At 20.8% G+C, this 26732-nt stretch overlaps 1 protein-coding gene across 2 annotated transcripts in view; it reads right to left on the bottom strand.

Moving 5' to 3' along the window:
• Nucleotides 1-8140: 8140 nt before the first annotated feature.
• Nucleotides 8141-26732, bottom strand: part of LOC145258302 (angiotensin-converting enzyme-like) — a 136824-nt gene continuing 118232 nt past the window's right edge. For both annotated transcript variants that reach the window (XM_080116348.1, XM_080116349.1), the window contains exon 13: nt 8141-8488. In XM_080116348.1, the coding sequence (XP_079972474.1) occupies nt 8212-8488 (277 nt within the window). In that variant the 3' untranslated portion in view covers nt 8141-8211. The remainder of the gene's footprint in view (nt 8489-26732) is intronic.

The raw sequence follows: 26732 nt of genomic DNA, 5'->3' as shown, positions 1-26732 counted from the left end.
TAGTATTTACCTTCCCTTCTTCTACACTAAAAATGCTAACGTCTCCCCATACTTGATACTCACATTCTGATTGGCTAACACTACTCATTCCAATATTCATGAATTATTTGAATGACTAGATTCCCTTTACTTAACGAACACTACGCTACCTTAATGTCCGCCATTACCGATACATATAATTACATTATAACCAACTATCACGATCCAACAGTTTGCTTTGTTCTTTTCTTTTTTCTTAGGATTCTTTACATTTACATACTTTTTGTTTTATTTATTGAAATACACGAACTGAGATTCTTTCCACTTCCGACCCCTATCGTATCGACAGATAGATAGATAGAGAGAGAGAGAGAGAGAGAGAGAGAGAGAGAGAGCAGAGAGAGAGAGCAAAGAGAGAGATAGACAGAAAGACAGACAAAAAGAGATTAAATCATCGTATCGATAGAGATAGAGAAAGAGAGATAGATTAAATCATCGTATTGGCAGAGAGAGAGGGAGAGAGCGAGCAAGCGAGAGAGAGAGAGAGAGAGAGAGAGAGAGAGAGAGAGAGAGAGAGAGAGATTAAGAACAACGTAACAGATTGACCTCATTTCATTTACGTGTCATTGCTTTAAATAGAATAAAAACAAGAGTTCTATTCAGTTTTCATATCGCAGTAGAAGGCAGGCCCGCCTTATAACCTACTGGTTGCACGTTCGTGCTCAACCAAAGGAACACTTTTTTTAAAAATTGTTATTGTCGATTACATTGTTTTTCCTTTTTATTTATTTGTTTTAGACATCGAAATGAAACGGATTTTTTTTCCATTTCCGATCCCGATCGTATCGGCATGTATATATATATATATATATATATATATATATATATATATATATATAGAGAGAGAGAGAGAGAGAGAGAGAGAGAGAGAGATGAAATCATCGTATCGGCAGAGAGAGAGAGAGAGAGAGGGAGAGAGAGAGAGAGAGAGAGAGAGAGAGAGAGTAAAACAACATAACGGACGGGCCTCATTTCATTAACAAGATCATTTCAATTCAGTTTTCGTGGCGCCATGGAAAGCCGGTCTGCCTTATAACCTGCTGGTTGCACATTCATGCCAAACTAAAGGAAGGATTTTTTTAAATTATTATTATTATCATCGAATTCATAGTTATACTGTTTTTCCTTTTTATTTGTTTTTTTTAATATAGAATTGAAACAAAAAACCTTCATTGTTTTTTTTTGTTTTGTTTTTTGTATTTAGGTTTTATTGTTTTTTACGGTGATGTGTGAAATAATTGAAACCAAGTATTGCAGTTAATACAAAAAATAAATAAATAAAATAAATGATAAATACACGAAAAAAGTTTCGTTTCATTTCCTTGGGATAGGATTCCATGTTTTCGTTCGTAAATAAATATCTGCTTCTTAATAAAACTTTGAGATGAACTATTTTTAGTCGCAAAGCCAGGCTGCCTACTGCCTCTAATTTTTCCCCTCGCTTCTATTTTTTATTTTTTTACGGCTGGTGGTTGCTCAATACCCTTACAACACCACCTCTCCCTAGCAGTTCTTAACATTCCGATGGCCGTTCTTTCCATGATGAGTTGGAGGTGTCTATTTCAAAAGCCGCTCGTAACATGAGGAGGTTGGGGGTGAGCAGCAGCAGCAGCAGCAGCAGCAGCAGCAGCAGCAACAACAACAACAACAACAACAACAACGGTACCATAATTTTTATCGAGGGAGGCACGCTTCTACCGGACAAGTCGGTTAGTGAGTACTGCTGGTTGTGAATAAAGTTCAGTTTTACTATCAATCGAATTGTGTTCCTCTCTTTTCTGCTTTTCAAATGTAAATAATGAACGTATTCTAGCGTTTACAAGCCATGAAACAACGAAACTTTGCTGTTTTGAATTCATTTTTAAAATTAGCATTGAATGTGCTCTTTTTTTATTTTATTTTATTTCTTTTACAAGGTAGTCACCACTTATCAAGACCCGGAAGCCACTCGGGGATAAGGGTCATTGCGTGTACAGTAATCAATGGGATAGTATCGAAGTAATCGTTAATATTGGAGATTTGATAAAGTGTCTTATTTAAGGGGCGGTTCATCAGGAATTTGTTTATGTTGAACTTGAAGACGTCCAGGTTGTAGTCAGGTGGGAAACAGGCAAACAGAAGAGAGTTCCACAGGTGTGCACTTCTAAGAAAGAAGCTTTGTTCATGGAATCTACGTTTTGGGTTTGGCACAAATAAAGAGTGGGGAACAGTTTTGACAGTGGTTTCAGCTAGACGGGTGTTTTTCGTGAAAGATTGGCGAGGGGGACCAGAGATTGGAGCTCAAACGAGCACTTACCATGGAAATAACGATAAAACAAAGACAGGCTCGAAATGTCTCTCCTGTGGGAGGGAGGTTGCAGGGAAGAGAAAAGGGCATCCTCCACTAAGCCACGAAGTCTATTTTGTACTCTGTCAAGGCAGGATAGGCTGTTTTAGCAGCTCCAGCCCAGATGTGACAGCAGTATTCCATCCTTGGATGTACTTGACTTTTATATAGATAGAGAATTGCATCAGCAGTGAGATATCTTCCGGAGCGGTAGAAGGATCCTACCATTTTTCCAGCGACCTTGGCAACTCGCTTGATGTACGTGTTCCATTTCAGGTCAGGAGTAAAGGTCAATCCCAGAAGCTTATCAAAACATGGAGCTTCCCCTAGAGGAGAGCCATCCATTTCAATTGATGCCAGATGGGATCAGAGCGTTGATGATGTAAAGATTGGAGCTTGGTTTTAGATGCATTAAAAGTAACCTGCCACTTCTTCTCCCACTGTACCACGCACTCTAGATCAGAGGAGAGAATGAGAGAGAACTTTGTCATTTACGGCCTTTGATGTGTTGCCATAGATGGTCGTGTCATCAGCATAGATTTAAGTATGTGTTTTGGGAGATCATTGATGTAGATCAAGAAGAGAGTTAGGCCCAGGATGAACCCCTGAGGGACTCCAGCATTAATACTGTGGGTCTCCGACTTCTGCCCATCAACCACTACTTTTATGAGCCTATCAGAGAGAAATGATTTAATGATTAAGAAAACATTTCCAGTTATATCGTAGCTGGAAATCTTATGAAGTAGGCCCGTCTGCCATACCTTATCGAAGGCCTTTGATATGTCAAGAGCAATTGCCCTAGAAAGGAAGCCTTTGTCGAGAGATTCACTGATCATATGAGATATAACTGTTAGCACATCTGCTGTAGATCTGGCAGAACAGAAACCATATTGCACGTTACTAAGAAGGCTATTTCTGCTGAGGTGGTTGACTACTTCTCTATTTAATATGGATTCCAGCAACTTACTCATAACACACAGGAGACTTATTGGTCTGTACCGAGAGGGAGACGACTTATCACCTGAATTCTTAAATACATGACATACTGATGAGGTTTTCCAGTGCTTTGGGAAGCACTTCTCCTTAAGGCAATGCTTAAACAGTTTTGTAAGTATGAGGGCAAGTTCTGGTTGAAGCTTTTTCAGCACTATAATTGGAATGCCGTCAGGGCCAGTTGCTTTACTGGAATCAAGGTTCTTGATTAGCTTGGCGACCTCACACACAGATATTTGTATGTTGCATAGCACGTTGTCTGTTATAGGAAGAAATACGGGGAGTTGATGGCCTTCGTTACATAGGATAGAATTAGCTGCAAAGTTCTTGGCAAATAGTTTGGCCTTGTCTGATGCTGACGAGATGACCTCAGGTCCATTGATAATGCTTGGGATAGAATGCACGCTTCTGTTCAGGATCCTGTTTGCTATTTGCCAAAACTGGTGGGAACCAAGCCGTTGCTCAGCTACTTTGGATTTAATGGACTGAGCATATTTTGCATTTTTTATTACTCTTTTACAGTGGTTGCTGGCAGTCCTGAAAACAGCTTTAGTCTCAGTGCATCTATTACGTTGGTAGCTATGGAAAAAGTGATTTCTGTGCGCGATGGCAGCAGCACATTCTGGAGAGAACCATGGCTGGCTGTTAGGTTTTTGTTGGAATTTTTTGGATGGTATGAATTGGTCTATGCCTACAATTAACCATTCGGTCAGGTCTGATAATATAGAGGACACATCCTTTTTTAAACATGGAATACAGAGGTAGATCAGATATAAATGTACGGAAGCTATCCCAGTCAACCGTAGAGTATCGATATACAGTACGATGGAAAGCCATCTTTAATGTAGGCACATATTCCATGCCCATGGCGATCTTGGGGGTCAGATTTAGATGTTAAGTTAGAGTATCCTTTAATTATGAACTCGTCTAGGGAAGTGGTCGGCCCTATGCCAGTTTCGCTTAGGAAGAATATGTCTGGTTTCGTCTCCTGTAATTGGGTTTAAACCTCTGGAAGGTTGGAACGTAGACCTCTGATGGAGAAGGAGACCTGGTAGTAGGGGTCTACGTTGGAGGATGGGGTTCTAGGTTTATTCGTGTTGTTTTTCTGGAGGTATTTCATGTTCAAGATTTGGGATTTGTGGAACAGGTCGATAGACTTGGTTAGAGAAGGACAGAGGGGGGAAGTAAGAGAGAAATAGACAGGAATTTGTTTTTGTAGCACATTCAAATTAATATTGAACGTGCTCTTCATTTTTAAAATTAATATTGAATTTGCTCAATATTATTCTCTTTTTAATGCAATTTTTAAGTTTTATAATGTGTTTGGTAAAAACATTTGATTCATTATCGACTGTCTAACTGTTAGACAGACCTTGCTTGCTATGACCTCAGCGATTACGTCATTTCATTTTCAGCTCACATGCATTAATGGCATATATTACGAAGGCCACGGTTCTGCTCTTGAGACGGGGATTGTTTGGAAAAATAATGCGTTGAAAAATAAATTATCAAAATCTTTTAGTTTTACTGATGCGTAAAACTTTTCATACACCCCTCGTTGATATGTTAAACAGCTGAATGGTTGGCAATTACAAATCGGTGCCCCCCCTGTACTTTGCCTCTTGTCTGATGATCGGTATGTTGCTTACTTGCCATAATTATAATTTCATACTGCGTCAGCTCACATATCAAGCATTTTTGAAGTAAATATTGGAAAATATACGTCATCATCCTCCTCCTCCTCCTCCTCCTCCTCATCATCATCATCATCATCATCATCATCATCATCATCATCATCCTCACCATCATCATCATCATCATCATCATCATCATCATCATCCTCCTCCTCCTCATCATCATCATCATCATCATCATCCTCATCATCATCATCATCATCATCATCATCCTCATCCGCATCCTCATCATCATCATCCTCATCATCATCATCATCATCATCATCCTCACCATCATCCTCATCCTCATCATCATCATCATCCTCATCATCATCATCATCATCATCATCCTCATCATCATCATCGTCATCATCATCATCCTTATCATCATCATCCTCCTCATCATCATCATCAGTTTTATGTCTGTTTTACTTTTGGCAATCGAGTGGATTACAATTGCGATGAATCAAAATCTTTTCTTCTGTGTAGAGTAGAAGATGTGCTGTGGATATACTTTCAGCAGTTCTATAACTCTTGCTTTCCTAGTTTTCCTTTTAGAATTTGTCATGTGCGATGTTTCTAACAAAAAGAAGAAAATGTTCGATGTTGTGAAAACGAACTGAAAAAAAGTCGTTTCGTTCTATCTATGCCACTCATGATTAGGGCTGTGACAGGACAATATCCTTTTCATTCTTTTGACTCTCGAGTATATATCCGGCACAGTTAGACACAGTTTATTAAGCGAGAACCACGTCACTCTATATAAAAGCATATAAGATATTAACTGATATATACGCGAAAGTCAAAATAACGGAAAGAATATTCTCTTGCCATAGTCCTACTCATGATAATGCTGGGAGTAGACGCATATTTTCCGGATGATTATATTCGTCTGATAGTTCAAGGACATGGGCATTGGGGGCAGATGTCCTATCAGCAGGTGTAAAATACCGGGACTGCTCTATTTCCATTTAGGTGAATAGAAACTGAACAATCCAATACCTTCTCATGGGGGTAACTGGATGCCATTTTAATGGGAATCGTCACGGCTTTTCTTTTCTTTTTTTTTTCAATGCTTTACAAGGATAATCTAATAACTAATTCTCTCTGAGTTTAGCTCTCAGCTTCTTTATTGACCTCTTCAACAAATTTCGCCAAAATCCGACCTAAAAAGACCTAAAATCAAAACAAAACAAAAAACACGTAAGTGTAAACAAAGAGCCCCAGCTTCAAATAGTCAATCTTTCAGAAGTGTAAATCACTTACGAATCACAAACCGAACTGATTATTTCGGTGTGAAATTTGCCCATCAGCTTCAATTAATGTTTCCATTATTGCGGGTTACTCGAACATAACATCAAAACACGACCTTCAAGATAACCATGGACATGGAATTTGTGATTAAATAAAGGATGTTTGTCTCTGATGTATCGTTATTTTCATGGAAAGTGTTCGACTGAGCTTCAATCTATGGTCCCCCCTCGCCAAACTTTCACAAGAAACACTCGTCTAGCTGTAAACACTATCAATAATTACCCCCACTCTTTATCTGTGCCTAAACCTAAACGTAGATTCCATGAACAAAGCTTCTTTCTTAGAACTGCACGCCTGTGGAATTGTCTTCCGTTTTCCTGCTTTCCGGCTGACTACAATATGGTTGTCTTCAAGTCTAACGTAAATAAGTTCTTGATGAGCCGTTCCATATAAGTTATCAAATTTTCCAAATTTTCATTACTAATGATTACTATATTGTCCAATTTCTAATGTACAATCTTTAAACCTTATCCTTGAGTGGCCTCTTGGCCTTGATAAAGTGGTGATGCCTATGTATATAAAAAAAAGAATGGCTTTCCTATGTGATAGGAACATCTCCAAAAATCTAAATTTTCCTGTATATGTTTCCGTGTAGTATTTATAATACTGCATCCGTCTTTGCGCTCTCTCATCCTCACAACTCTGAGAAATTGACTATATCCTGTCTGTTTACCCTTCTGTCAGCATCCGTGTCTGTAGTGACGTTTAATGTTTACAATGTTGTAATATCTCGTCAATTCAGAAAAGACTAATTGTGGAAGAATTTTTTTTACGAGAACAAAAAAATTCTTTTAAAATAGTGAAATTTTGTCAAGTTTCAAGTATGGTCTCTAAATGATCTGGTCTCACCTGACAAATTCATCGTCGAGTGACTTTGAAATGTGTATCTCTACCACCAAGAATCCCTCCCCCTTTTCTTTTTTTTTAACTTGAAACAGATTGGACACGCATATAACCACACGTAAATATTATTGAGGGTGAAAAATTAATTTGGCACCGAATCTATGGTACCCATCATTAGTATTTGGTAAATAATAGCACTCACTTTTACAGAGACTACCACCTGCATGTTAAACTGAAATTTATTTGGCTTCCTCACTCTTTGTTGAAGGGAAGGAGGAGCCAACACCTTACTCATTCTTCTTCTGTTGGAGAATTCATTGAAGCTTTCTGGCTGCACAAAGGCTACGTTCCTAAGAGTTTTAGTGAATAACAAATTTAAAGCCTCTATCCCAAGCATCATCAATGGACCAGAGATCATCTACAGCGCATTCAATAAGTTTAACTTCTCGCAAATGGATTAGATGGTCAAAAGGACAACAACAACTATGCAAGGCAGTAATTACTGGGGATGCAGTTAAGAGACTCAGCATTCTTATCTTGTTGCGGTTAATCATATGAAGAAGGCCAGAGGATGAGTTTACCGAAACGTGATGAAACAAAGACAAGCATGAAGATGAGAATAAGTCTGCAAAAAATAAATTCCATTAAAGTACTTGTAAAACAAGCATAGGGATGTGACACTGTAGCGATGGGACAGAGGTTGGAGCTTGGCTGATAGTGTGGAAACTATTAGATTTGGGACACTTTTTTAAGAGCGAGAGACTAGTGGCAGATGCACCATCTCAGATGTGACAAAAATACTCCATGCATAGAACAAGGTATATTGTCATTTGGAACATAATGGGTTGCTATTTGGAATCATGCCTAACAGGTGCTGTCAGGAGTTGAGTAGTGAGATGTCTGTTAACATTACATTTAATCTTCAAATATTGCTAAAAACAAGTCAATATCATTTAAAAATGATTTAAAAATTTATTTAAAAACAAACTGGTTCATTTGTTAAATCTTTAAAATTATAGAACATTAATAGAAACTAAAAAATGCATAAAAAATGCAGGCGAGCAGAACACTTTTTAGAGAAATTCTTTGATTCCAAGAAGACGGCGACGACGATGACGCGTAGCTTTTGATAACATTATCGCAATTCCAACCAATTGTTTTGTTGTCTGTGTTCTTAGTCAGCCAGTCTTGGAGAGGCTTAAAATATTCCAGCATTGGCCGAGCATCCATTTCTTTTGTTCCGGTCAAGTTGTACAAAGCGTCCTCCCATGAAACAGAAGCTCCTAATTTAAGCATGTCCCTGTTAAAAAAAAGAATAAAGATAAATCAAATAGACATATATTTATATTCTGCTCTTAACACACTCTTTCTCTCTCTCTCTCTCTCTCTCTCTCTCTCTCTATATATATATATATATATATATATATATATATATATATATATATCTATATCTCTATATCTATATCTATATCTATCTCTCTCTCTCTCTCTCTCTCTCTCTCTATATATATATATATATATATATATATATATATATATATATATATATATATATATATATATATAGTGGCGCCAAAAAGAAAGTTCGCACTTGTAATTTTTTCAAAAACTGCACATTTAAGCTAAATTTAATGTAACTATTAAAACAACCTATACCTCACTTGATTCGTCTTTTATTTCTCTATGATTTTACCTGTTCATATTTGACTTTTAATTTAAATATTCTATTGTTCACGTTAATTAAAAAATCAACTTCAAATTAAGAAGGCAAAAAGGAGCTCCGCACAATGGGACATTGTTATTTAAATGTAACTTTAGAACATTAATACAACATAAACATATCAGGAACACAATGAACTAGTTAATATTTACTAGCATAGCTCTTCTGCAATTTGACAGTCTGCAATCTTTTGAGCAATCCTTGAATTAGTCTGCGGCAATACTCCGGTGAAAGGGCATCTCATTTCTCTTTAATTTTTGTTCAGTTACATTTTATCACTGTGTAGATGTTGCTTGATGTGATGCCATACGTTTTCAATAGGAGTGAGGTCTGGAGATTGTGCAAGCCAATCCAAACACGGAATATTATGCTCTTCAACATTGTCAGCGGTGTGAATGCATTATTCTGCATGAAGATGGGAGTATCATCCAAATTTGGGCCAAAGTAGTGTAGAAAATGCCCAGTCAACATATTAATGTACTTGGTCAAATTAATTAAACCTTGCAAGCGAACTATAAGCTCTGGACACTGGACATTGGCACTAATAACGCCCCGCACCAAAAATGAACTTCCACTACCTTGCAGCGTTGAAACTGCACCTAAGGTAAAATTCTTCGTCCTTCCTTCGACGGACGTACTGCCTACTATTATTGCCAAGCCTATTGAACTAACTTTCGTCGCTAAAAATCACTTTCGACAAATATGAAGTCATGATCTTCATTGCATCTGACGAAGTCCAGGCGACGCTTTCTGTTCTTTACAGAAAGCATTACATTGCGTCTTGCAACACAGCCAATTAAATTCATTCAATCTAATCTTAACTGTAGAAAGAGAGCACCTTTTAACAAGATTACACTGTTGTTAGATTAGGGGAGCCGTTTCAGATCTGTTTCTTAGGCTGCAGATCTTGATAGCATTGTCTTCCCTGTAAAGAAGTAACTCTAGGACAACTAAATTTAAGGGCATCACAAACACTGCCGGTGTTTTGGTGCTTTTACATAGTCATTCGTACTGTTTTCTCATCACGTTTCAATCTGCAGCCGATTTCTCGATTGCATAAACCAGAAAGGTGAAGATTATTGAGCTCCTAACGATATGGACTAAATATTACGTTGTATAACCTGAAACAACAACTTTGTTGCCTAAAAGGTGGATATTTTAAGTTGGTTTTAAGCTCATTTATTGGTGCAGAGTTTCGTTTTGCCTTCTCGATTTGAAGTTAATTTTTTAAATTGACGTGAACACTATTAAAAGTCAGATAGATGAAATGGCAAATCAAATAAGGTATAGATTGTTTAAACAGTTACATTCAATTTAACTTAAATTTGCGGTTTTTGAAAAAATTACAAGTACGGATTTTCCTTCTGGCGCCACTGTATATAAGTAATATATATATATAAATAAGTATAATATATACTTAGTTATATTTTAGAAAAAATAATTCTAGCAGAGTGCTCTATTATAAGGGAAAATTTCTAAATAAGAGCGTAATATTCATATTTTTATTTTCAGAAAGTTTAAAAAATTTGCAATACTGAGAAGTTCTATATTATACGACTCGTTCATGATCCAGGAAAAAGCTGTTTAAATGTTCAGAAAGAATGCCTAAAAGGTTGTATCCACAGAAGGAGAGCACCACTTATACACTGGGACGAGCAAAAAGACAACACCTGATTTCAAATAATTTTTATTAATTTGGAATAGCTTAATTATATGGAGAGAAATGTAATTTTAAGGTTTCTATTAGTACTGCGTACCATTTTTCCTTAGGCTTCTAGATAAATATTTTCTACAAAAACAGACTACATTTAAAAATGTTTAAATATAAATTTGAATTTTTTAAATTTAAATTTTTGATTTTAAAATTTAATTAAAAATTTTTTATTTAAAATTTTAATTTTAACTTTGAACTTGTCCAATCTGTTGAGTAGTTCTTTAGAAAAAAAAATTCGATGAGTATAATAAAAATTTATATATAATAAATTTCTTCAGAATATTTAAAAGAAATTTACTCTTGGCCCATATAAGATTAGGGGACTTGAAGGAGAATATAGGCATGTGTAATACAGTACATTTAGAAAAAGAATAAAGTTAAATATAGTATTATATAAATAAAAATAATTATTATCAAAAAGAATAAAGTTAAATATAGTATTATATAAATAAAAATAATTATCATCAAAAAGAATAAAGTTAAATATAATATTATATAAATAAAAATAATTATCATCAAAAAGAATAAAGTTAAATATAATATTATATAAATAAAAATAATTATCATCAAAAAGAATAAAGTTAAATATAGTATTATATAAATAAACATAATTATCATAAAAAAGAATAAAGTTGAATATAATATTATATAAATAAAAATAATTATCATCAAAAAGAATAAAGTTAAATATAGTATTATATAAATAAAAATAATTATCATCAAAAAGAATAAAGTTAAATATAGTATTATATAAATAAAAATAATTATCATCAAAAAGAATAAAGTTAAATATAATATTATATAAATAAAAATAATTATCATCAAAAAGAATAAAGTTAGATATAGTATTATATAAATAAAAATAATTATCATCAAAAAGAATAAAGTTAAATATAGTATTATATAAATAAAAATAATTATCATCAAAAAGAATAAAGTTAAATATAGTATTATATAAATAAAAATAATTATCATAAAAGGAATAAAGTTAAATATAGTATTATATAAATAAAAATAATTATCATAAAAGGAATAAAGTTAAATATAGTATTATATAAATAAACATAATTATCACCAAAAAGAATAAAGTTAAATATAATATTATATAAATAAAAATAATTATCATCAAAAAGAATAAAGTTAAATATAATATTATATAAATAAAAATAATTATCATCAAAAAGAATAAAGTTAAATATAGTATTATATAAATAAAAATAATTATCATCAAAAAGAATAAAGTTAAATATAATATTATATAAATAAAAATAATTATCATCAAAAAGAATAAAGTTAAATATAGTATTATATAAATAAAAATAATTATCATCAAAAAGAATAAAGTTAAATATAGTATTATATAAATAAAAATAATTATCATCAAAAAGAATAAAGTTAAATATAGTATTATATAAATAAAAATAATTATCATCAAAAAGAATAAAGTTAAATATAGTATTATATAAATAAAAATAATTATCATCAAAAAGGAATAAAGTTAAATATAGTATTATATAAATAAAAATAATTATCATCAAAAAGAATAAAGTTAAATATAGTATTATATAAATAAAAATAATTATCATCAAAAAGAATAAAGTTAAATATAGTATTATATAAATAAAAATAATTATCATCAAAAAGAATAAAGTTAAATATAATATTATATAAATAAAAATAATTATCATCAAAAAGAATAAAGTTAAATATAGTATTATATAAATAAAAATAATTATCATCAAAAAGAATAAAGTTAAATATAGTATTATATAAATAAAAATAATTATCATCAAAAAGAATAAAGTTAAATATAGTATTATATAAATAAAAATAATTATCATCAAAAAGAATAAAGTTAAATATAGTATTATATACATAAAAATAATTATCATCAAAAAGAATAAAGTTAAATATAGTATTATATAAATAAACATAATTATCATCAAAAAGAATAAAGTTAAATATAGTATTATATAAATAAAAATAATTATCATCAAAAAGAATAAAGTTAAATATAATATTATATAAATAAAAATAATTATCATCAAAAAGAATAAAGTTAAATATAGTATTATATAAATAAAAATAATTATCATCAAAAAGAATAAAGTTAAATATAGTATTATATAAATAAAAATAATTATCATCAAAAAGAATAAAGTTAAATATAATATTATATAAATAAAAATAATTATCATCAAAAAGAATAAAGTTAAATATAGTATTATATAAATAAAAATAATTATCATCAAAAAGAATAAAGTTAAATATAATATTATATAAATAAACATAATTATCATCAAAAAGAATAAAGTTAAATATAGTATTATATAAATAAAAATAATTATCATCAAAAAGAATAAAGTTAAATATAATAATATATAAATAAACATAATTATCATCAAAAGGAATAAAGTTAAATATAGTATTATATAAATAAAAATAATTATCATCAAAAAGAATAAAGTTAAATATAGTATTATATAAATAAAAATAATTATCATCAAAAAGAATAAAATTAAATATAATATTATATAAATAAAAATAATTATTATCAAAAAGAATAAAGTTAAATATAATATTATATAAATAAAAATAATTATCATCAAAAAGAATAAAGTTAAATATAGTATTACATAAATAAAAATAATTATCATAAAAAGAATAAAGTTAAATATAATATTATATAAATAAAAATAATTATCATCAAAAAGGAATAAAGTTAAATATAGTATTATATAAATAAAAATAATTATCATCAAAAAGAATAAAGTTAAATATAGTATTATATAAATAAAAATAATTATCATCAAAAAGAATAAAGTTAAATATAGTATTATATAAATAAAAATAATTATCATCAAAAAGAATAAAGTTAAATATAGTATTATATAAATAAAAATAATTATCATCAAAAAGGAATAAAGTTAAATATAGTATTATATAAATAAAAATAATTATCATCAAAAAGAATAAAGTTAAATATAATATTATATAAATAAAAATAATTATCATCAAAAAGAATAAAGTTAAATATAGTATTATATGAATAAAAATAATTATCATCAAAAAGGAATAAAGTTAAATATAGTATTATATAAATAAAAATAATTATCATCAAAAAGAATAAAGTTAAATATAATATTATATAAATAAAAATAATTATCATCAAAAAGAATAAAGTTAAATATAGTATTATATAAATAAAAATAATTATCATCAAAAAGGAATAAAGTTAAATATAGTATTATATAAATAAAAATAATTATCATCAAAAAGAATAAAGTTAAATATAGTATTATATAAATAAAAATAATTATCATCAAAAAGAATAAAGTTAAATATTGTATTATATAAATAAAAATAATTATCATCAAAAAGGAATAAAGTTAAATATAGTATTATATAAATAAAAATAATTATCATCAAAAAGAATAAAGTTAAATATAGTATTATATAAATAAAAATAATTATCATCAAAAAGAATAAAGTTAAACATAGTATTATATAAATAAAAATAATTATCATAAAAGGAATAAAGTTAAATATAGTATTATATAAATAAAAATAATTATCATCAAAAAGAATAAAGTTAAATATAATATTATATAAATAAAAATAATTATCATCAAAAAGAATAAAATTAAATATAGTATTATATAAATAAAAATAATTATCATCAAAAAGAATAAAGTTAAATATAGTATTACATAAATAAACATAATTATCATCAAAAAGAATAAAGTTAAATATAATATTATATAAATAAAAATAATTATCATCAAAAAGAATAAAATTAAATATAATATTATATAAATAAAAATAATTATCATCAAAAAGAATAAAGTTAAATATAGTATTATATAAATAAACATAATTATCATCAAAAGGAATAAAGTTAAATATAATATTATATAAATAAAAATAATTATCATCAAAAAGAATAAAGTTTAATATAGTATTATATAAATAAAAATAATTATCATCAAAAAGAATAAAGTTAAATATAGTATTATATAAATAAAAATAATTATCATCAAAAAGAATAAAGTTAAATATAGTATTATATAAATAAAAATAATTATCATCAAAAAGGATAAAGTTAAATATAGTATTATATAAATAAAAATAATTATCATCAAAAAGAATAAAGTTAAATATAATATTATATAAATAAAAATAATTATCATCAAAAAGAATAAAGTTAAATATAGTATTACATAAATAAACATAATTATCATCAAAAAGAATAAAGTTAAATATAATATTATATAAATAAAAATAATTATCATCAAAAAGAATAAAGTTAAATATAATATTATATAAATAAACATAATTATCATCAAAAGGAATAAAGTTAAATATAATATTATATAAATAAAAATAATTATCATCAAAAATAATAAAGTTAAATATAGTATTATATAAATAAAAATAATTATCATCAAAAAGAATAAAGTTAAATATAATATTATATAAATAAACATAATTATCATCAAAAAGAATAAAGTTAAATATAATATTATATAAATAAAAATAATTATCATCAAAAAGAATAAAGTTAAATATAATATTATATAAATAAACATAATTATCATCAAAAAGAATAAAGTTAAATATAGTATTATATAAATAAACATAATTATCATCAAAAGGAATAAAGTTAAATATAATATTATATAAATAAAAATAATTATCATCAAAAAGAATAAAGTTAAATATAGTATTATATAAATAAAAATAATTATCATCAAAAAGAATAAAGTTAAATATAATATTATATAAATAAAAATAATTATCATCAAAAAGAATAAAGTTAAATATAATATTATATAAATAAACATAATTATCATCAAAAAGAATAAAGTTAAATATAATATTATATAAATAAAAATAATTATCATCAAAAAGAATAAAATTAAATATAGTATTATATAAATAAAAATAATTATCATCAAAAAGAATAAAGTTAAATATAATATTATATAAATAAACATAATTATCATCAAAAAGAATAAAGTTAAATATAATATTATATAAATAAAAATAATTATCACCAAAAAGAATAAAGTTAAATGTAATATTATATAAATAAACATAATTATCATCAAAAAGAATAAAGTTAAATATAGTATTATATAAATAAAAATAATTATCATCAAAAAGAATAAAGTTAAATATAGTATTATATAAATAAAAATAATTATCATCAAAAAGAATAAAGTTAAATATAGTATTATATAAATAAAAATAATTATCATCAAAAAGAATAAAGTTAAATATAGTATTATATAAATAAACATAATTATCATCAAAAAGGAATAAAGTTAAATATAGTATTATATAAATAAAAAATAATTATCATCAAAAAGAATAAAGTTAAATATAATATTATATAAATAAACATAATTATCATCAAAAAGAATACAGTTAAATATAATATTATATAAATAAACATAATTATCATCAAAAAGAATAAAGTTAAATATAATATTATATAAATAAAAATAATTATCATCAAAAAGAATAAAGTTAAATATAGTATTATATAAATAAAAATAATTATCATCAAAAAGAATAAAGTTAAATATAATATTATATAAATAAAAATAATTATCATCAAAAAGAATAAAGTTAAATATAGTATTATATAAATAAAAATAATTATCATCAAAAAGAATAAAGTTAAATATAGTATTATATAAATAAAAATAATTATCATCAAAAAGAATAAAGTTAAATATAGTATTATATAAATAAAAATAATTATCATCAAAAAGAATAAAGTTAAATATAGTATTATATAAATAAAAATAATTATCATCAAAAAGAATAAAGTTAAATATAGTATTATATAAATAAAAATAATTATCATCAAAAAGAATAAAGTTAAATATAGTATTATATAAATAAAAATAATTATCATCAAAAAGAATAAAGTTAAATATAGTATTATATAAATAAAAATAATTATCATCAAAAAGAATAAAGTTAAATATAATATTATATAAATAAAAATAATTATCATCAAAAAGAATAAAGTTAAATATAGTATTATATAAATAAAAATAATTATCATCAAAAAGAATAAAGTTAAATATAGTATTATATAAATAAAAATAATTATCATCAAAAAGAATAAAGTTAAATATAGTATTATATAAATAAAAATAATTATCATCAAAAAGAATAAAGTTAAATATAGTATTATATACATAAAAATAATTATCATCAAAAAGAATAAAGTTAAATATAGTATTATATAAATAAACATAATTATCATCAAAAAGAATAAAGTTAAATATAGTATTATATAAATAAAAATAATTATCATCAAAAAGAATAAAGTTAAATATAATATTATATAAATAAAAATAATTATCATCAAAAAGAATAAAGTTAAATATAGTATTATATAAATAAAAATAATTATCATCAAAAAGAATAAAGTTAAATATAGTATTATATAAATAAAAATAATTATCATCAAAAAGAATAAAGTTAAATATAATATTATATAAATAAAAATAATTATCATCAAAAAGAATAAAGTTAAATATAATATTATATAAATAAAAATAATTATCATCAAAAAGAATAAAGTTAAATATAATATTATATAAATAAACATAATTATCATCAAAAAGAATAAAGTTAAATATAATATTATATAAATAAAAATAATTATCATCAAAAAGAATAAAATTAAATATAGTATTATATAAATAAAAATAATTATCATCAAAAAGAATAAAGTTAAATATAGTATTATATAAATAAAAATAATTATCATCAAAAAGAATAAAGTTAAATATAGTATTATATACATAAAAATAATTATCATCAAAAAGAATAAAGTTAAATATAGTATTATATAAATAAACATAATTATCATCAAAAAGAATAAAGTTAAATATAGTATTATATAAATAAAAATAATTATCATCAAAAAGAATAAAGTTAAATATAATATTATATAAATAAAAATAATTATCATCAAAAAGAATAAAGTTAAATATAGTATTATATAAATAAAAATAATTATCATCAAAAAGAATAAAGTTAAATATAGTATTATATAAATAAAAATAATTATCATCAAAAAGAATAAAGTTAAATATAATATTATATAAATAAAAATAATTATCATCAAAAAGAATAAAGTTAAATATAGTATTATATAAATAAAAATAATTATCATCAAAAAGAATAAAGTTAAATATAATATTATATAAATAAACATAATTATCATCAAAAAGAATAAAGTTAAATATAGTATTATATAAATAAAAATAATTATCATCAAAAAGAATAAAGTTAAATATAATAATATATAAATAAACATAATTATCATCAAAAGGAATAAAGTTAAATATAGTATTATATAAATAAAAATAATTATCATCAAAAAGAATAAAGTTAAATATAGTATTATATAAATAAAAATAATTATCATCAAAAAGAATAAAATTAAATATAATATTATATAAATAAAAATAATTATTATCAAAAAGAATAAAGTTAAATATAATATTATATAAATAAAAATAATTATCATCAAAAAGAATAAAGTTAAATATAGTATTACATAAATAAAAATAATTATCATAAAAAGAATAAAGTTAAATATAATATTATATAAATAAAAATAATTATCATCAAAAAGGAATAAAGTTAAATATAGTATTATATAAATAAAAATAATTATCATCAAAAAGAATAAAGTTAAATATAGTATTATATAAATAAAAATAATTATCATCAAAAAGAATAAAGTTAAATATAGTATTATATAAATAAAAATAATTATCATCAAAAAGAATAAAGTTAAATATAGTATTATATAAATAAAAATAATTATCATCAAAAAGGAATAAAGTTAAATATAGTATTATATAAATAAAAATAATTATCATCAAAAAGAATAAAGTTAAATATAATATTATATAAATAAAAATAATTATCATCAAAAAGAATAAAGTTAAATATAGTATTATATGAATAAAAATAATTATCATCAAAAAGGAATAAAGTTAAATATAGTATTATATAAATAAAAATAATTATCATCAAAAAGAATAAAGTTAAATATAATATTATATAAATAAAAATAATTATCATCAAAAAGAATAAAGTTAAATATAGTATTATATAAATAAAAATAATTATCATCAAAAAGGAATAAAGTTAAATATAGTATTATATAAATAAAAATAATTATCATCAAAAAGAATAAAGTTAAATATAGTATTATATAAATAAAAATAATTATCATCAAAAAGAATAAAGTTAAATATTGTATTATATAAATAAAAATAATTATCATCAAAAAGGAATAAAGTTAAATATAGTATTATATAAATAAAAATAATTATCATCAAAAAGAATAAAGTTAAATATAGTATTATATAAATAAAAATAATTATCATCAAAAAGAATAAAGTTAAACATAGTATTATATAAATAAAAATAATTATCATAAAAGGAATAAAGTTAAATATAGTATTATATAAATAAAAATAATTATCATCAAAAAGAATAAAGTTAAATATAATATTATATAAATAAAAATAATTATCATCAAAAAGAATAAAATTAAATATAGTATTATATAAATAAAAATAATTATCATCAAAAAGAATAAAGTTAAATATAGTATTACATAAATAAACATAATTATCATCAAAAAGAATAAAGTAAAATATAATATTATATAAATAAAAATAATTATCATCAAAAAGAATAAAATTAAATATAATATTATATAAATAAAAATAATTATCATCAAAAAGAATAAAGTTAAATATAGTATTATATAAATAAACATAATTATCATCAAAAGGAATAAAGTTAAATATAATATTATATAAATAAAAATAATTATCATCAAAAAGAATAAAGTTTAATATAGTATTATATAAATAAAAATAATTATCATCAAAAAGAATAAAGTTAAATATAGTATTATATAAATAAAAATAATTATCATCAAAAAGAATAAAGTTAAATATAGTATTATATAAATAAAAATAATTATCATCAAAAAGGATAAAGTTAAATATAGTATTATATAAATAAAAATAATTATCATCAAAAAGAATAAAGTTAAATATAATATTATATAAATAAAAATAATTATCATCAAAAAGAATAAAGTTAAATATAGTATTACATAAATAAACATAATTATCATCAAAAAGAATAAAGTTAAATATAATATTATATAAATAAAAATAATTATCATCAAAAAGAATAAAGTTAAATATAATATTATATAAATAAACATGATTATCATCAAAAGGAATAAAGTTAAATATAATATTATATAAATAAAAATAATTATCATCAAAAATAATAAAGTTAAATATAGTATTATATAAATAAAAATAATTATCATCAAAAAGAATAAAGTTAAATATAATATTATATAAATAAACATAATTATCATCAAAAAGAATAAAGTTAAATATAATATTATATAAATAAAAATAATTATCATCAAAAAGAATAAAGTTAAATATAATATTATATAAATAAACATAATTATCATCAAAAAGAATAAAGTTAAATATAGTATTATATAAATAAACATAATTATCATCAAAAGGAATAAAGTTAAATATAATATTATATAAATAAAAATAATTATCATCAAAAAGAATAAAGTTAAATATAGTATTATATAAATAAAAATAATTATCATCAAAAAGAATAAAGTTAAATATAATATTATATAAATAAAAATAATTATCATCAAAAAGAATAAAGTTAAATATAATATTATATAAATAAACATAATTATCATCAAAAAGAATAAAGTTAAATATAATATTATATAAATAAAAATAATTATCATCAAAAAGAATAAAATTAAATATAGTATTATATAAATAAAAATAATTATCATCAAAAAGAATAAAGTTAAATATAATATTATATAAATAAACATAATTATCATCAAAAAGAATAAAGTTAAATATAATATTATATAAATAAAAATAATTATCACCAAAAAGAATAAAGTTAAATGTAATATTATATAAATAAACATAATTATCATCAAAAAGAATAAAGTTAAATATAGTATTATATAAATAAAAATAATTATCATCAAAAAGAATAAAGTTAAATATAGTATTATATAAATAAAAATAATTATCATCAAAAAGAATAAAGTTAAATATAGTATTATATAAATAAAAATAATTATCATCAAAAAGAATAAAGTTAAATATAGTATTATATAAATAAACATAATTATCATCAAAAAGGAATAAAGTTAAATATAGTATTATATAAATAAAAAATAATTATCATCAAAAAGAATAAAGTTAAATATAATATTATATAAATAAACATAATTATCATCAAAAAGAATACAGTTAAATATAATATTATATAAATAAACATAATTATCATCAAAAAGAATAAAGTTAAATATAATATTATATAAATAAAAATAATTATCATCAAAAAGAATAAAGTTAAATATAGTATTATATAAATAAAAATAATTATCATCAAAAAGAATAAAGTTAAATATAATATTATATAAATAAAAATAATTATCATCAAAAAGAATAAAGTTAAATATAGTATTATATAAATAAAAATAATTATCATCAAAAAGAATAAAGTTAAATATAGTATTATATAAATAAAAATAATTATCATCAAAAAGAATAAAGTTAAATATAGTATTATATAAATAAAAATAATTATCATCAAAAAGAATAAAGTTAAATATAGTATTATATAAATAAAAATAATTATCATCAAAAAGAATAAAGTTAAATATAGTATTATATAAATAAAAATAATTATCATCAAAAAGAATAAAGTTAAATATAGTATTATATAAATAAAAATAATTATCATCAAAAAGAATAAAGTTAAATATAGTATTATATAAATAAAAATAATTATCATCAAAAAGAATAAAGTTAAATATAATATTATATAAATAAAAATAATTATCATCAAAAAGAATAAAGTTAAATATAGTATTATATAAATAAAAATAATTATCATCAAAAAGAATAAAGTTAAATATAGTATTATATAAATAAAAATAATTATCATCAAAAAGAATAAAGTTAAATATAGTATTATATAAATAAAAATAATTATCATCAAAAAGAATAAAGTTAAATATAGTATTATATACATAAAAATAATTATCATCAAAAAGAATAAAGTTAAATATAGTATTATATAAATAAACATAATTATCATCAAAAAGAATAAAGTTAAATATAGTATTATATAAATAAAAATAATTATCATCAAAAAGAATAAAGTTAAATATAATATTATATAAATAAAAATAATTATCATCAAAAAGAATAAAGTTAAATATAGTATTATATAAATAAAAATAATTATCATCAAAAAGAATAAAGTTAAATATAGTATTATATAAATAAAAATAATTATCATCAAAAAGAATAAAGTTAAATATAATATTATATAAATAAAAATAATTATCATCAAAAAGAATAAAGTTAAATATAATATTATATAAATAAAAATAATTATCATCAAAAAGAATAAAGTTAAATATAATATTATATAAATAAACATAATTATCATCAAAAAGAATAAAGTTAAATATAATATTATATAAATAAAAATAATTATCATCAAAAAGAATAAAATTAAATATAGTATTATATAAATAAAAATAATTATCATCAAAAAGAATAAAGTTAAATATAATATTATATAAATAAACATAATTATCATCAAAAAGAATAAAGTTAAATATAATATTATATAAATAAAAATAATTATCACCAAAAAGAATAAAGTTAAATATAATATTATATAAATAAACATAATTATCATCAAAAAGAATAAAGTTAAATATAGTATTATATAAATAAAAATAATTATCATCAAAAAGAATAAAGTTAAATATAGTATTATATAAATAAAAATAATTATCATCAAAAAGAATAAAGTTAAATATAGTATTATATAAATAAAAATAATTATCATCAAAAAGAATAAAGTTAAATATAGTATTATATAAATAAACATAATTATCATCAAAAAGGAATAAAGTTAAATATAGTATTATATAAATAAAAAATAATTATCATCAAAAAGAATAAAGTTAAATATAATATTATATAAATAAACATAATTATCATCAAAAAGAATACAGTTAAATATAATATTATATAAATAAACATAATTATCATCAAAAAGAATAAAGTTAAATATAATATTATATAAATAAAAATAATTATCATCAAAAAGAATAAAGTTAAATATAGTATTATATAAATAAAAATAATTATCATCAAAAAGAATAAAGTTAAATATAATATTATATAAATAAAAATAATTATCATCAAAAAGAATAAAGTTAAATATAGTATTATATAAATAAAAATAATTATCATCAAAAAGAATAAAGTTAAATATAGTATTATATAAATAAAAATAATTATCATCAAAAAGAATAAAGTTAAATATAGTATTATATAAATAAAAATAATTATCATCAAAAAGAATAAAGTTAAATATAGTATTATATAAATAAAAATAATTATCATCAAAAAGAATAAAGTTAAATATAGTATTATATAAATAAAAATAATTATCATCAAAAAGAATAAAGTTAAATATAGTATTATATAAATAAAAATAATTATCATCAAAAAGAATAAAGTTAAATATAGTATTATATAAATAAAAATAATTATCATCAAAAAGAATAAAGTTAAATATAATATTATATAAATCAAAATAATTATCATCAAAAAGAATAAAGTTAAATATAGTATTATATAAATAAAAATAATTATCATCAAAAAGAATAAAGTTAAATATAGTATTATATAAATAAAAATAATTATCATCAAAAAGAATAAAGTTAAATATAGTATTATATAAATAAAAATAATTATCATCAAAAAGAATAAAGTTAAATATAGTATTATATACATAAAAATAATTATCATCAAAAAGAATAAAGTTAAATATAGTATTATATAAATAAACATAATTATCATCAAAAAGAATAAAGTTAAATATAGTATTATATAAATAAAAATAATTATCATCAAAAAGAATAAAGTTAAATATAATATTATATAAATAAAAATAATTATCATCAAAAAGAATAAAGTTAAATATAGTATTATATAAATAAAAATAATTATCATCAAAAAGAATAAAGTTAAATATAGTATTATATAAATAAAAATAATTATCATCAAAAAGAATAAAGTTAAATATAATATTATATAAATAAAAATAATTATCATCAAAAAGAATAAAGTTAAATATAGTATTATATAAATAAAAATAATTATCATCAAAAAGAATAAAGTTAAATATAATATTATATAAATAAAAATAATTATCATCAAAAAGAATAAAGTTAAATATAGTATTATATAAATAAAAATAATTATCATCAAAAAGAATAAAGTTAAATATAATAATATATAAATAAACATAATTATCATCAAAAGGAATAAAGTTAAATATAGTATTATATAAATAAAAATAATTATCATCAAAAAGAATAAAGTTAAATATAGTATTATATAAATAAAAATAATTATCATCAAAAAGAATAAAATTAAATATAATATTATATAAATAAAAATAATTATTATCAAAAAGAATAAAGTTAAATATAATATTATATAAATAAAAATAATTATCATCAAAAAGAATAAAGTTAAATATAGTATTACATAAATAAAAATAATTATCATAAAAAGAATAAAGTTAAATATAATATTATATAAATAAAAATAATTATCATCAAAAAGGAATAAAGTTAAATATAGTATTATATAAATAAAAATAATTATCATCAAAAAGAATAAAGTTAAATATAGTATTATATAAATAAAAATAATTATCATCAAAAAGAATAAAGTTAAATATAGTATTATATAAATAAAAATAATTATCATCAAAAAGAATAAAGTTAAATATAGTATTATATAAATAAAAATAATTATCATCAAAAAGGAATAAAGTTAAATATAGTATTATATAAATAAAAATAATTATCATCAAAAAGAATAAAGTTAAATATAATATTATATAAATAAAAATAATTATCATCAAAAAGAATAAAGTTAAATATAGTATTATATGAATAAAAATAATTATCATCAAAAAGGAATAAAGTTAAATATAGTATTATATAAATAAAAATAATTATCATCAAAAAGAATAAAGTTAAATATAATATTATATAAATAAAAATAATTATCATCAAAAAGAATAAAGTTAAATATAGTATTATATAAATAAAAATAATTATCATCAAAAAGGAATAAAGTTAAATATAGTATTATATAAATAAAAATAATTATCATCAAAAAGAATAAAGTTAAATATAGTATTATATAAATAAAAATAATTATCATCAAAAAGAATAAAGTTAAATATTGTATTATATAAATAAAAATAATTATCATCAAAAAGGAATAAAGTTAAATATAGTATTATATAAATAAAAATAATTATCATCAAAAAGAATAAAGTTAAATATAGTATTATATAAATAAAAATAATTATCATCAAAAAGAATAAAGTTAAACATAGTATTATATAAATAAAAATAATTATCATAAAAGGAATAAAGTTAAATATAGTATTATATAAATAAAAATAATTATCATCAAAAAGAATAAAGTTAAATATAATATTATATAAATAAAAATAATTATCATCAAAAAGAATAAAATTAAATATAGTATTATATAAATAAAAATAATTATCATCAAAAAGAATAAAGTTAAATATAGTATTACATAAATAAACATAATTATCATCAAAAAGAATAAAGTTAAATATAATATTATATAAATAAAAATAATTATCATCAAAAAGAATAAAATTAAATATAATATTATATAAATAAAAATAATTATCATCAAAAAGAATAAAGTTAAATATAGTATTATATAAATAAACATAATTATCATCAAAAGGAATAAAGTTAAATATAATATTATATAAATAAAAATAATTATCATCAAAAAGAATAAAGTTTAATATAGTATTATATAAATAAAAATAATTATCATCAAAAAGAATAAAGTTAAATATAGTATTATATAAATAAAAATAATTATCATCAAAAAGAATAAAGTTAAATATAGTATTATATAAATAAAAATAATTATCATCAAAAAGGATAAAGTTAAATATAGTATTATATAAATAAAAATAATTATCATCAAAAAGAATAAAGTTAAATATAATATTATATAAATAAAAATAATTATCATCAAAAAGAATAAAGTTAAATATAGTATTACATAAATAAACATAATTATCATCAAAAAGAATAAAGTTAAATATAATATTATATAAATAAAAATAATTATCATCAAAAAGAATAAAGTTAAATATAATATTATATAAATAAACATAATTATCATCAAAAGGAATAAAGTTAAATATAATATTATATAAATAAAAATAATTATCATCAAAAATAATAAAGTTAAATATAGTATTATATAAATAAAAATAATTATCATCAAAAAGAATAAAGTTAAATATAATATTATATAAATAAACATAATTATCATCAAAAAGAATAAAGTTAAATATAATATTATATAAATAAAAATAATTATCATCAAAAAGAATAAAGTTAAATATAATATTATATAAATAAACATAATTATCATCAAAAAGAATAAAGTTAAATATAGTATTATATAAATAAACATAATTATCATCAAAAGGAATAAAGTTAAATATAATATTATATAAATAAAAATAATTATCATCAAAAAGAATAAAGTTAAATATAGTATTATATAAATAAAAATAATTATCATCAAAAAGAATAAAGTTAAATATAATATTATATAAATAAAAATAATTATCATCAAAAAGAATAAAGTTAAATATAATATTATATAAATAAACATAATTATCATCAAAAAGAATAAAGTTAAATATAATATTATATAAATAAAAATAATTATCATCAAAAAGAATAAAATTAAATATAGTATTATATAAATAAAAATAATTATCATCAAAAAGAATAAAGTTAAATATAATATTATATAAATAAACATAATTATCATCAAAAAGAATAAAGTTAAATATAAT

This window comes from Euprymna scolopes, chromosome 33 (genome assembly GCF_053919585.1).
Source record: "Euprymna scolopes isolate OS-2025 chromosome 33, ASM5391958v1, whole genome shotgun sequence".
Lineage (NCBI taxonomy): Eukaryota > Metazoa > Mollusca > Cephalopoda > Sepiida > Sepiolidae > Euprymna > Euprymna scolopes.
This window is presented reverse-complemented; position numbering and strand designations above follow the sequence as displayed.